At 44.1% G+C, this 12895-nt stretch overlaps 2 protein-coding genes across 2 annotated transcripts in view; both read right to left on the bottom strand.

Moving 5' to 3' along the window:
* Positions 1–205: 205 nt before the first annotated feature.
* Positions 206–954, bottom strand: LOC123124672 (11 kDa late embryogenesis abundant protein). Its single transcript, XM_044545250.1, has one exon. It carries the CDS (start codon positions 853–855, stop codon positions 415–417), a length of 441 nt encoding a protein of 146 aa, XP_044401185.1. The 5' UTR covers positions 856–954; the 3' UTR covers positions 206–414.
* Positions 955–8731: 7777 nt separating this feature from the next.
* LOC123120963 (enoyl-[acyl-carrier-protein] reductase [NADH] 2, chloroplastic) overlaps positions 8732–12895 on the bottom strand; it is a 6163-nt gene continuing 1999 nt past the window's right edge. Inside the window, exons 3-13 of the mRNA XM_044540913.1 lie at positions 11408–11517; positions 11239–11294; positions 11051–11135; positions 10921–10968; positions 10739–10813; positions 10515–10626; positions 9863–9914; positions 9733–9784; positions 9585–9642; positions 9271–9369; positions 8732–9167 (exon numbers count right to left, since the gene is read on the bottom strand). Of these exons, the coding sequence (XP_044396848.1) occupies positions 9037–9167; positions 9271–9369; positions 9585–9642; positions 9733–9784; positions 9863–9914; positions 10515–10626; positions 10739–10813; positions 10921–10968; positions 11051–11135; positions 11239–11294; positions 11408–11517 (878 nt within the window). The 3' untranslated portion in view covers positions 8732–9036. The remainder of the gene's footprint in view (positions 9168–9270; positions 9370–9584; positions 9643–9732; positions 9785–9862; positions 9915–10514; positions 10627–10738; positions 10814–10920; positions 10969–11050; positions 11136–11238; positions 11295–11407; positions 11518–12895) is intronic.

The following is a 12895-nucleotide window of genomic DNA, read 5'->3' as shown; positions in this document are numbered from 1 at the left end:
TTAAGGGTTTGCCGGAATCCCACACCCAACACTCTGTTAGTGATTTAAACGCATTTACGGAGGGAGTACTAACGAATTGACTTTACAATACTGCTGCTCTTTCTAGATGAAAATTTTGAAGAGCATGATTCATACGAGATACAAAGATTTTGTCACAAATTTGAAGCTCATGTGGAACTCAGATACCCAAGTTGCAACATGTCCATCAGAATTCAGAACCAGAGGGATCTCCGTTATATAGCGACTCATTTCACACTTCCACTCGGAAAAAAAACTCATTTCACGAATCACAACATAATAAGCACAGCTCTTCAGAGCTAAAAAAATATAAGAGCGGTAACAAACACACAAGGTACTACACTAGCTATTTGCCAAGCCAGTCACATGCAAAACACATCGGATGGAGTCCCGTCATCACGCGGAGTGGCCGCCGGCCGTGCCACGCACGGGCAGCTGGTGACCGCCGCCCTCGCCCACCGCGTGCCCCGCCCCCGACACCGGCAGGTAGCCGTCGTCGCTGCTCCCCGCGCGCGGGGCGGCCGCGCCCTCCACCTCCACGTCGCGGGCATCGACGGCGGAGCCGGGGGTGGGGTGGTAGGACGCGGCGGTGGCGTGCTCCTTGGCGGCGGCGTTGTGGCGCATGGCGTCCCGCTTGGCGGCCTCCACCTCGTGGATCCGCTCCTGCTTCCTGGCCTCCGCCTCCGCCTTGGCCGCCGGGTCGTGCGCCTTGGCCTTGTTCACCGTCTCCTGCACCACGGCCTTGGTCTTCTCCTTGCCCGCCCACGCCGACGCGCCCACGTTCGCCACCGCCTCTTTGGCCGCGCCCACCGCGCTCGAGCTCTTCCCGCCCTGCATCCCTCCCTCTGGCTCGCTAAAATCAAACCTACACGGTCTCCTGTGGCTCGGTGTCGGTCGATCTCTTGTGTTTCTTGTCTTCACTTCGATGCGGTTCTACGCTGGTAACTACGTACTCCGTAGAGTATATATATATGTGGATGAATGTGAAGCGCTGATGCGTACCGCCGACGGGGGGACGTGTCCCAGGTCGGCAGGTCGGCGAGGGGCACGTGTACTCGGACGGAGAAGCTGCTGCCGGCGCCTGTGGCACTCCACGCGTGTCCTCTAGAACCCGAATCAATTCCTCAAAGTAACAGCAACTCGATTATTTTTCGTTTTCTTTGAGTTGGCTCGTTTTGGTTAGGAGGACGAGAAGCTTCAACTTAGAGCATCTCCAGCCGGAGAAGAGGCTACTTTTTAACGCCGGTGCCCAAAAATCGGTCCAGTCGCGTCCCATAATCTCATTTATCGCCGGGCCAAAATAATAGCTGGCGAACCCGAGTCGAACCCAAGCCCCCGGAGGTCGCCTGGGGGCGCCGCCTGAAGCGAAAAGGCTCGTGGGTCCGCTCTGTCGGCGAGAGAAGGCCCTTTTCCCGCCGATCCCCCCTGCTTTTCCCCCTTCGTTTCCCTCCATTTCCCCCTTCTCCCGCCATTCTCCTCCCTCTCCCCTTCATCCGGACATCATGCCGCCGAAGAAGTACACGGCCCCTCGGGCCCCTACCGATGCCAACGCCACCCAGCCGAAGCAGAGGGCACCGCCGTCCAAGCCCCCGGGCATGTCAAACGCCGACTGGAAGGCAGAGGTTCAGCGCCGGGAGGCTGTACCACCGACCGGCAGAACAGGCTCAACGCCAAGAAGGCCTGGGACAGGGCGGGGGCGGCGGCGGCCGTGGCGGAGCAGGCAGATCGCGTGGAGGAACAAGCAGAGGCGTCTCGCGCGGGGATGATGAATCCGCCCAGCGGCCACGGCCCGCACGCTCTCCCTGGAACCAGCAAAGCGTCGGATCGCCGAACTGTGGCATGGTGATCGCCGGACTTGTGGCTTTTTTTGGGTAGCGGGAAATGTCAGGTTTGAATTTAAACGTCTTGGGGTCGGCCTCTGGGGCGTGGCTGGGACCTAGATCGCCCCCAGGGCCTAAAAAGCGCCGGGCGAAGGTCTGAAATACCGCCGGCCGCTGCGCTGGGGGCCGAACGAGTGGAGTTGCTCTTAGGCCAACTTCTTTCTCAATCATCGACTAGTAGCCTTACCGGTATTTGCAGTAAAGAAATGCTGGACAATACTAGTACTAGTACAATGCCCGTGCGTTGCCACGGGCTCTTGAAATAGTTTGCAAGAGTTATATAAAGATAATGCATGCTAAATTTGATACGTACAGACAATATAACACATACACAATTATTTAATAATTAAAGTACATTTTTGCAATGTAAATTGCCAAAAGAAAAAATTAACGGCATGTCCTTGTAACAAACTTAATGGAGTTTCAACTAAACATCTATTATAAAATTATTAATATCTAGGTTATACGCTTAAGAAATTCTTTCACAATATACGGAAAGTTGTCTTTAGCTTCATTCCCACGATGTTTTAGCAAGTATAATAAAAACTACTTTCTCAACTCATATCCATCCTGCACAAACAATATATATAGTTAGTATGAAAATAAGTAACGGACAATACTCACCGCGCAAACCGGCTTGACCCGTTCCACCAGAGCATAAAATGAATCATCGCTAATCATAATTCCCATTAACATCAACTAGTATTCTTGGTGTTTATTACTGTTAGTCAACTGGCATTTCAAGTTTCATTACTGCCTGAAATGAAGGTTATCACTCTAAAATAGCATGGTCATATTAGTGACCGTGCAAACTTCAAGATTTAAAACCGATAAGCAGCCCTTCAAATTGGAAAGGGTGCACGTGCAACGCACGTAAGTTTAGGAATTTCTTCATCATTTTGATTATCTAAATCAATTTTTTTCATAATAGTTGTCACAATAACATGTTATGTTTAACAAGAATTGGTCTAAACTGAAATTTTATAACAATCCAAAGTCCAATTTCGGCAAACAGCCTCCTCGCTAGCAAGATGTGTCAGCACCATCCAATCGCCATCTCGCAACTGTCATCCTGGTGGTTTGGATTTCTGAATATGTTTGTCTCTTTCCTGCCGCACGCAACACTTTATCTCCATGTCACGCCGAATCTTCTTTTTGGGCTATCATCAGGGGATTTTGTCTACCTAAATATAATTACACACCATGAAGACAAGCTCGAATTGCTGGTGGCTTGGATCGTCTCAACAACACCCAACCAAGAACCAACCGACCAGGCTCGATCCTCTGCAAGGAGGGCATACCAAATCATCTCCTTTTTTATCAACACAGATAGAATGTTCAAAACAATGCCATCGTAATCAACATGGGCAAAACATAGCAAAAAATAAGGACATGCTATTGTTCTACGCGAGACAATAAGCAACTTCAGCATCCAGTGTCCCATCATCTACCATGAAGATTGGGAACTCCGTCGTTCCAAGATATGCTTCAATATTTCAAGATTGGGAACTCATTGCATGTAAATTTTTTCTTGCTTGTTAGCATAAACCCGGACATTGTCACCCCACAACAGAAAACATTAAGGTTTCAAAACAAAAGAAAACATTTGAACAAAATAAAGTTAATGTATAGCAGATCTCAACCCATCTTACATCGCAAACTGTTAACCCCAATATTTCATGATCTGAATGGGGGAATTAAGGTTGGATTTTGTCTCTGACGAATCAGATTTCTGGACATTGTCAACATCAAGATTCCATCGCATGGTTTCATAACAATCAACCTGTACATGGATCTCTGATTAAATTCTAGCCACTACCATGAAGCTCCCGGTCAGCAAGAGTTGTATTTTTCTGTTTAAGCGGGCACCTAGTTTTTCTAATACATGGATGTAATTCTCCCCATGTGGCTCAAAAGAAGCATGATGCCCCTGGGTTCCTGAACCTTGACCCAACGCCACCCATTTATTTGTGACAATTTATGCCCAAATTTATCTCAAACAAAAGGTATGCCCAGATCTGTAACACAAGCAGCTGAACAATTAAAAAATATAAATATCCTAGCCTTCTTTTTCATACGACTCATGAGATTCTACAGCAACAAAAATGATTTTACATTGTTTTTCACACACACATGAACCAGAGCTGCTAGGCGGCAATATTCCACCATTTGACAATAACTATAACGATAAAGAATGACTACCAGACCATATCCTTTACTACATAATGGAATACTAATGTGCAAACAAATGCCACTATTGCTCCTGAAGTATTCATATCATCGAGTAAGAATGGTTGCATGTTTATCACCTTTTCCAATCCAATGAAACTTATATTATAACGCATTACACATGCTATGAAAGAAATTGATGAGAACAATATTACATTTGCTCTTACTGCAAATCAACACCAACAAATCTATAATAGGTTCATGCATAAAGAAAGTGAATTTGAAAAAGAAACCAGAACCTTATTAAGAGCCTGTTTGGGACTGCTCTGCTTCTTAAAATTCAGCTACGCTTCAGAAAACATTAGCCAAACAGGGTAGCTCCACGATATGCCGCTCCACAAAAAAACTAGAATCTAGGGTACAACTCCCAGTTTTTTATGAAGCTCTTGAAGGGGTGCTTCAAAAAACTCTAGAAGCTGGAGTTGGGGGGGAATTACCCACCACTGCCACCAGTAAGTGGATACCCCTTCGTTTCTCCCCTCTCATCCAATCAAATATTTCCTTTTCACCAAATTTTCCATTCTTGAAGCTGGAGCTACATGGAAGCCGAACATTCTCTTTGGTATGCATAACTTCTGTATGAAACTGCTCTAAAGTGAATTTGGTGGAGTGAAACTGATTTTAGTGAAGCGGAGCAGTCCCAAACAAGCCCTAAGTGATCCTAATTCCATGCGAAGTTGCCTAGGAAAAATAGAAGTGGAGGATCAAGGTGGATTCCAAATAATAGTAATATAATACTCCTTCAAGGTAAAAAAATGAAATCTAGTGGGTACAAGCATTTTGAATAATAAAGAAAATTAAGATCTAACTATATACGTGCAATGCATGTTTCTAAAATTCAAAGTATGTATGAATATATGTAAATAAAAGTTTTGCTTAGGTCATAATTTTTCATACTTCACAAACATCTTATCCTGTCAAATCATTGGTGCACGTCCCCATTGTGCAGGATTTTTTTGGAACTTCCTATCTCCACTTACATCATGGATAGCATACAGCAAAAGTTAATTAAAATTCAATAGACTTCTATGAGATGACATGAGTGACGATCGGTGCAGGTTTATGGCATTGAGCATCATCTACTAACCCTTTAAAATGATGATTTTCATTTGGACCAAGTACATCTCAAGCTGCAAGCACAATAAAATCACCATGGGCTTGGAGCCCACCATCTCTCCACGTTCCTGCATGTGAAGAATTAACCAGTGCCCCAAGTCAGAACTACTGCATACCTTATTCATGTAGACCTTACTAAAAATTCAGAAAATATGCAGAGTATCCATTTTGTTAACCTAGCTATCTGCAGTCCAAGACAGAGCGTGACCATAATCCACACTACAACACATGAATATAGCTACCTTATGGGGCATATATGCCTAATCCTCATATCTTCTTGTTTGGAAAAGAGTTGACCATTTGCACATAGTATAGAATGGCGAAGATTGAACATGCTCTCGTACAATTGGGGAATGGTGTGGAGCTCCATAAGCGACGGCGGCGATGCCGGCTACAGTTGTTCTGATAGGAACTAATTTGCTTACTCTTCGTTTTCAGTTAACCACATAGTACTACACTGCCATATACAAAATCAGGAGAGGAAGGTACCTTCTGTACGCCCACTGCACGGGAGAGTTTTGTGACGGACTGTATACCTGGACGAGATAATCTTGTTTCGGAGGAGCGCCCAACTGCGGCATGGAGGTCGGAGAGGGGTGAGAGCCGGACCGGCGTGATCCACACAGTGCAAACCTGATAAACAAATCGCAAAAGTCCAGCACCTGGTTTACTGCAAGGAGCTCGCTGGTGTCCAGATTCAACCCGAGGTAGACTTGCACATTATCTCGCCCTTCCGCCATCGGATCGGCGGGATGTCCCCTGCTCAGCCGCTCCCGTCGACAGGTACGGCCGTCCGCGACTGCAGGCATTGTGGCGGCGAGGGACTCTTGGAGATGCGATCGAGCAGCCTACCCCTTGACTTGCAGAGGCAGGAGCTGATACGGACGCCGATCCCACTGAGGGGCCCGGCGGAGTGCTGGTGCGGACTTGATGAATCGACACATGAAGTCGAATAGATCATGGAGCCCGGCACCGCCGCCGGCATCAGCGGGGTCCCGTCGCATGGGTCGTGGTCTAGGCTCGGGGGTCGTGTCGACGGCGGCATGGAGGTAAGAGAGGTGAGAGCATGCTGGTCGTGCCCTTGCTCCCCTCCCTTCCTTCTGTTCTCCCTGGAACCGCAGCAGGCCATGGAGGAGCTCAGCCGCCGTCGTCGTCCCTCCGACTCTCGCCGGAGTCGTCCGTCGTCGACCCGATCCTGCTGCCATCCGCCAGATCCACAGCAGCCCCGCCGGAGCCCACAACTTGGCCATCACCGTTCCCTCGAGATGCCGCCGCCTCCCCGTGTTGACCGCGTCGCTCACCTGCATTCAGGGATCTTTCGATATCGGATTGTGTTTTCCTTTCCTTGGATTAGGAAACGATGTACCGGGGTCGATGCGGGGCCCACGGAACGTTTAGTACGGCAGAGTTTTCGTCCGCCCAGGTAAATTGCTAAGCGCGTTTTTGGCTCTGGATTAGTATAATCTTAACGGTTGGATTAAATTAAGTGATTCTGATCGTGTGGTTATAATTGAGCTATGTTGTTATGTGTACGTTAGGCTGGGTACACTTAGCGATGTACATGTTTTCTTCTTTAATAAGTAGTAGAGATGGTTTACTTATGAATTTCTTTAAATCCATTATTTGTTTCCTCAAAATCTATTATTTATTTCCTAAAGCAAATTGCATTAATGAGAGAAATTCACTGATTTGGTTAAGGTCGGAAAGAATCTATTATTTGTTTCCTAAAGCAAATTGCATTAATGGAAGAGATCCGTTGATTTGGCTAAGGTAGGAAAGAATCTATTATTTGTTTCCTAAAGCAAATTGCATTTATGAAAGAGATTCGTTGATTTGGCTAAGCTAGGAAAGTTAGATCCGTGATCTTTTGTCATTAGGAAAGTGTTGAAAATAAACCGTATTAAATCCATTATTTGTTTCCTGAAAATCTATTATTTATTTCCTAAAGCAAATTGCATTAATGAGAGAAATTCACTGATTTGGTTAAGGTAGGAAAGAATCTATTATTTGTTTCCTAAAGCAAATTGCATTAATGGAAGAGATCCGTTAATTTGGCTAAGGTAGGAAAGAATCTATTATTTGTTTCCTAAAGAAAATTGCATTTATGAAAGAGATTCGTTGATTTGGCTAAGCTAGGAAAGTTAGATCCGTGATCTTTTGTCATTAGGAAAGTGTTGAAAATAAACCGTACCGGACTACCAACTCCTCCATTAGGTTTTTTTCGCTGGTTAATCTTGGTAGGTCTTTTTTCGTTGGTTAACCTTCGTAGGTCTATTTTTTTGGTACGTGGATGGGTGCGGGTTGGGGCCTCACGAGGAGGTTTTTTCGGTTTCTGGTGGATAAGTCAGAGGTGGGAGTGAGGACGAAAAAAAACCGGACGAAAATGGTGGGACGAAAATAAACCCGGAACGGAGACTACCAACTGCTCCATTAGGAGTAGAGATTTGCTTACGCGTAGCAAGCATCTGAACCACTCAGGTCCCTCTCAATGCTCCACCTTGTACATGTGTTAAGGCTGTCACGTAGACGAAAAATCTGATGTGGTAAGATAATTAATATGAGAGAGATAAGTGTGGTGACCCTAGAAAGAAACAATGCCAAGCGTGCGAACCAAGACAAAACACTTAAACGAAATAAGCCCACCAATGCGTGAAGAATTTTAGTTGCTAAATCATTAAATGAAGGATGCTTAGCTGCAACAAATTAAGCACCTATGCATTGGGGGTTTTGGTTGCTAACCTTTTGAATGTGCTTAGCGCCTTATGTAAGCACCACTGCATTGGAAGAGGCCTGATATAGCTATGCCGAAGTTTAGGCAATCAAGACAGCGGACACTCGAAGTCTCGAACCATCAGCGAGCGTCCAGACCAAACTAACCTTATGCAGCATTCCAGATCGGTCCGTCGATCAATCCGGATGTCCGTTTCCCGTAAACCAAAAGCAAATCGGTGAGGCTTTATGGGAAGCCATTAGGACTCCCATATCCCAGCCCATTTAAACACCACACAAAATCCTGTCTGAATCCAATCTTAATCTTTTTTTTTCTCCGCATCTGCTTTCTCTCTCGTCAACGTCACTGCTCTACCACCCGGCCGCCCGCCAAGCCCCCGGCCGCCCGCCAAGCCCTTTCCGAAACTCCACGACCTCAGCTACCTCCACCGCTACACTCGGCCTCCACGCTACTTGTCTTTCGTCACCGGTCCACACCTCTTGTTTATCCGCCACGCAGGTACCATTTGCCCCTACTATATTTACCGCTAAAAAAATTATACCTTCTTTAAAGCAATGGATACGGACATGAAATATATATATACAGGTACTATGTTGAGTCATCCGACAAGGACATGAAACGAAGATGATGCAGGCGGTCTTTGCAAACGCAGAGCATGCGGAAAAAATCCCAAGGATTTCGATCCTCAAAAGAAATGAAATCCTTTGTATCAAAGAGGCCCCAAACTGTTTAGTTTTAAAACGATGCAAAATAGATATATCGCCAAAATGCAATACTTTTATTCAATTTCACTTTCTTCTTTTGTCTCCTCTTCCAAATCCAAGGCACAACATGATATAACAGACCAATGTATTGCGCTATCATACTTCTATTTCTTCATGACAACTTGTAGTCCGGAGTAGCCAAAGCACGGCACACAATCATCCATGCTTCAGCAACTTTCTATCCTCAAGCTACTACCATCTCTCTCACAAATTCATCTCAAACTACACGAACAGCCTAGTTTTGGAGAGGACCAGTGACAGACCACTCGAACTCACTACACCCCGTTCAGGAGAATGCTTATGTAGACAAAGTAGGACTGTCAACCGCGAGCGCCATCGTGTTGAGTCCATTGTCGACATAAACAGTTGAACCAGTGATTGCAGATGCCAACGGAGACACCAAGAATGCTGCTGCGTTCCCCACTTCCTCTGTTGAACACACAACGGTTTATAAATCACTTGTAGAAGAAAGGGATGCACCAAGAGTGGCGGAGAAAGAGTGGTGGCAAGAGGGAAAAGCGGCAATTTTAACCTGCCAAGAGTTCCTTCTGCAATGGTGCATTAACATAGGAGTACTCGATCATCTTCTCGATGAATCCAATAGCCTTTGCAGCTCTGCTCCCCAATGGACCTAAGGAAATAAGGAAGGATAAATTCAACGCGCATGAATGATGATGATACTGAAAGCACAGGCATAATGGAACTGCTGCTGAGTTGTTAAAGCTAGATGCTAAAGAAAACTATATCAGTTAATTTAGTACACAGATGATGTTTTCTAACGTAAACTTTATGCCAAAAGATTTCCTGAAAAGAGGAACTTGTTTACTTTCTTTACAAAGAAGATACCTGCTGATATAGTGTTCACTCTGATTTTGCCCTTTCGGCCTGCTTCAAAAGCAAGAACCTACATAGAAAAAATGGCTTTGAAATCAATATACACAAACCAAAGCACTGTTGGACATCATAGTGGGTCGTGTCACGAAGAAGCACATACTCTTGTATCACTCTCAAGTGCTGCCTTTGCTGAACTCATGCCACCGCCATAGCTACAAAGCAACCACCAAATAGATCATAAGTACAAATGATTCACTTCATAGCCGTGAAATCACTAGAAGAAGATTTACCCAGGGATTGTCCTTTCCGAAGCAATGTATGTCAAAGAGATACTAGCACCTCCTATTAAATATTGAAATTACAAAACACAGTAAGCTGGGCCGCCTCTCATTAAATATTGAAAAAAATACATAGTGAGAACAAATAGTTTCCATCTGACTAACAGAAATATGTCCACTGAACAAGCTTGCCATAGGCATGTTTGATAGACCATCACTATTTACCACAGCAATGCATATGCCACACAGCTACAGAGATGTTATAATATTTTTAAGCAAGCCTATCCTATTTGTTTAATGGAGTTACCCAGAACATGATACGAAATAAACACTAGACAGATTGACCCATTATATTGTTTGTATGGCATGTTCTTGATACAACCAAATATATTGCTGCCTTATCATTGTTTCTGGAAAATGCCATGTGCTGTACCCCTCGTTTACGGGTGATCACTTAGCACGGCACATCACTCATAAAGAGCGTCATGCGGATTCACATTGACATCTGTACTTTATCCAACAGTAAACCCAACCAGAAAGCAAGTGTACCAGATAAAATACCGGTAAGCTTGCCAAATAGAATTCAGATGGTAGCACAACAACAAAAGAAAACACCATCAAAACAAGAAAAGAACAGACAAAGCATATTAGTAGGGATTATTACCTGGATTCATGATGGGAAGGAAGTGCTGAAGTAAAGAGATGAACGAGTAACTAGATGCTGAAACTGCAGCAAGGTAGCCACTTCTTGATGTCTCCAGCAAGGGCTTTGTTACCTTTGAAGTGAAATGGAGGTTAACTAAAAGATAAATGCTAACAATAGTGGTGAGATGATGGTGACGGCGAAGGCATGCATGGGTATGTTTGTATGTGCATGAGAGGCTTCACCTCAGGACCATTGGCAAGAGAATGCACAAGGATATCAATGCTGCCGAAATCATCCTTCACAGTTTCAGCAACTTCCTATCAGATGAAAGTATGCAGGAATTAGGTCTTGGATAAAAAGATTTATGCAGCATAGTTATTGAGTAGATCGCCAGTATGAGTTTAAGAGGCATGCTGTAACTTACCTTCACAGTCCATTTTGAGGACCCCGCGTACCTCTTATTTGCTTTGACCTACACCCAGAAAAGAAAGAGTCAACAGCCAGAATTGTAACAGACAAGGAGAATATCCCAAATGATGACTTATGAGCATTACATCTTCAGGAACATCCTCCAGGGAGTCAAAAACTGCATCCAGTGGATAGACTTTAGTAATCTCCATAAGGGATCCATCAGGCAGCCTGCATCAAGTGCTTATCAAACACCAGACATAGGACAATAGATCCAGCAACGAACACTGAAGTGGACAAACAAAACTGGGGTAGAAGAACTAGATGAGCGTACTTCCGTGATTCATCAAACTTTCCACGTCTCAAGCTTGTCTCAAATATGTTCAGTGCCTGCAAATGCAGATGGTACGTAAGATTGTTCAACAGAATATCCATTACAACAAATGAATAAATTTCATGAAAGAGGTCAACTTTTTTTAGAACCATGAAAGAGATCAACTTACAGGCACCCATGTACCAACAAGAATTTCAGCACCAGCTGCAGCAAGAGCCTTGGCTATTGCCCAGCCATAACCATTATCGTCAGCGACTCCAGCAATAAATGCTCTTTTACCTGAAACAATGGCACATGAACTAGTCAATTTACAGAACTTGGGTCAGATCATCTCCAAAAAAAATCAGTAGTATTGGTTTATGGCTCCCAAATTGTATAACTCAAAAAACTGGAAGTGAAGTGCTAATAAAGAAATTAGCCTAATCAATTTACCTTAACAGTAATAAGACACATATTCTTGCAACTAACAAAATGAATCCATTGTTGAATTTCTCATCGCATTTTTTTTTAGAATCTATACAACTTGACCCAATCCAGTGGAAACTTAAAATTCTTGGGTTTTTTCTTTTGCGAACTAAGCAACAAAGATGGTATAGTGACATCCCTATCCCTTAAGTTTGCTACCAGGCATAGAACATAAGAGAGAGGTCACTGCCTTTTGGTCTAGATCTACACAAACTAGAAAGCATTAAATTGGAGACCAGCTCCTTGCGACTAGCTCTCCAAAGTGTTTTAATCATAATTTCAGGCAGAACCAATGCATGTATGGAAAATTGTAAACATGTCTACGACTGTACTACTATGCTATCCATATAAGCATTCTCATGAGCTCATTAATGAGTCGCTCAAAAGTGGAACAGAAGGACCAAATTGTCAAAATGAACACCTCTAGACAGACATGGGGATCCACACAATGAAAAAGGACACTCGATGAAACAGTGGTGCAAATTAGAGACCTGTGGTGAAAAATATTCTGAAGGGAAAGCATGAAGCTGCTTCATTGCAAGGTTGTGCCCAGCTTGTCCATAAATCCGGGAATCATACCCATGACCAAGGCAGCACCACTAGAGTAATGTAAGGACTTGGGATTTACAATAATTAGGCTCAATGTGGCGAAGAAAGGTTTTATGGCATCACCTAATTTGTTTAACTGTTTTCTTTGACAGAATATTTGGAAGTTTTGTCTCCCAGGTCAAGCAAAGCTTAATTCAGACTGTATGTATGTAACATTGTAGCTAAACAGTTTTGAATGGTATGTTTTAATCTTCATGTTCGAGATATGCTGATTTGCTTCATAGTGTCATTTCATTGAAGTGATCGTCTTTAGATTCCTGTGGGATTTCATTTGAATTATCTCAGCATTCCTTTTTCATATTTTTCACATACTAAGGGGCTGTTTGGTTTTAGGCCTTGCATTCCACACTTTGCCACACATTTTTGCCAAGCTTGCCTAAGATTAGTTCATCAAAATGACGGGATGTTTGGTTTGTGAAACTTTGCCAAAGGTTGCCACACCTAAGGTTAGGCAAGTTTGACCAACTTAGGTGAGTGTTTGGTTCAAGCCACATCTTAGGCAAGCCACACTAGGGCCCCACATGGCATACACACAAAAAGTGTGGCAAGATTCCCTTAGGCTTGCCAACTTGTGGCTCTCATT

The sequence above is a fragment of the Triticum aestivum genome, chromosome 5D, assembly GCF_018294505.1.
Source record: "Triticum aestivum cultivar Chinese Spring chromosome 5D, IWGSC CS RefSeq v2.1, whole genome shotgun sequence".
NCBI lineage: Eukaryota > Viridiplantae > Streptophyta > Magnoliopsida > Poales > Poaceae > Triticum > Triticum aestivum.
Note: the sequence above shows the minus strand (reverse complement) of the source record. Positions and strands in the feature narration are given on the sequence as shown.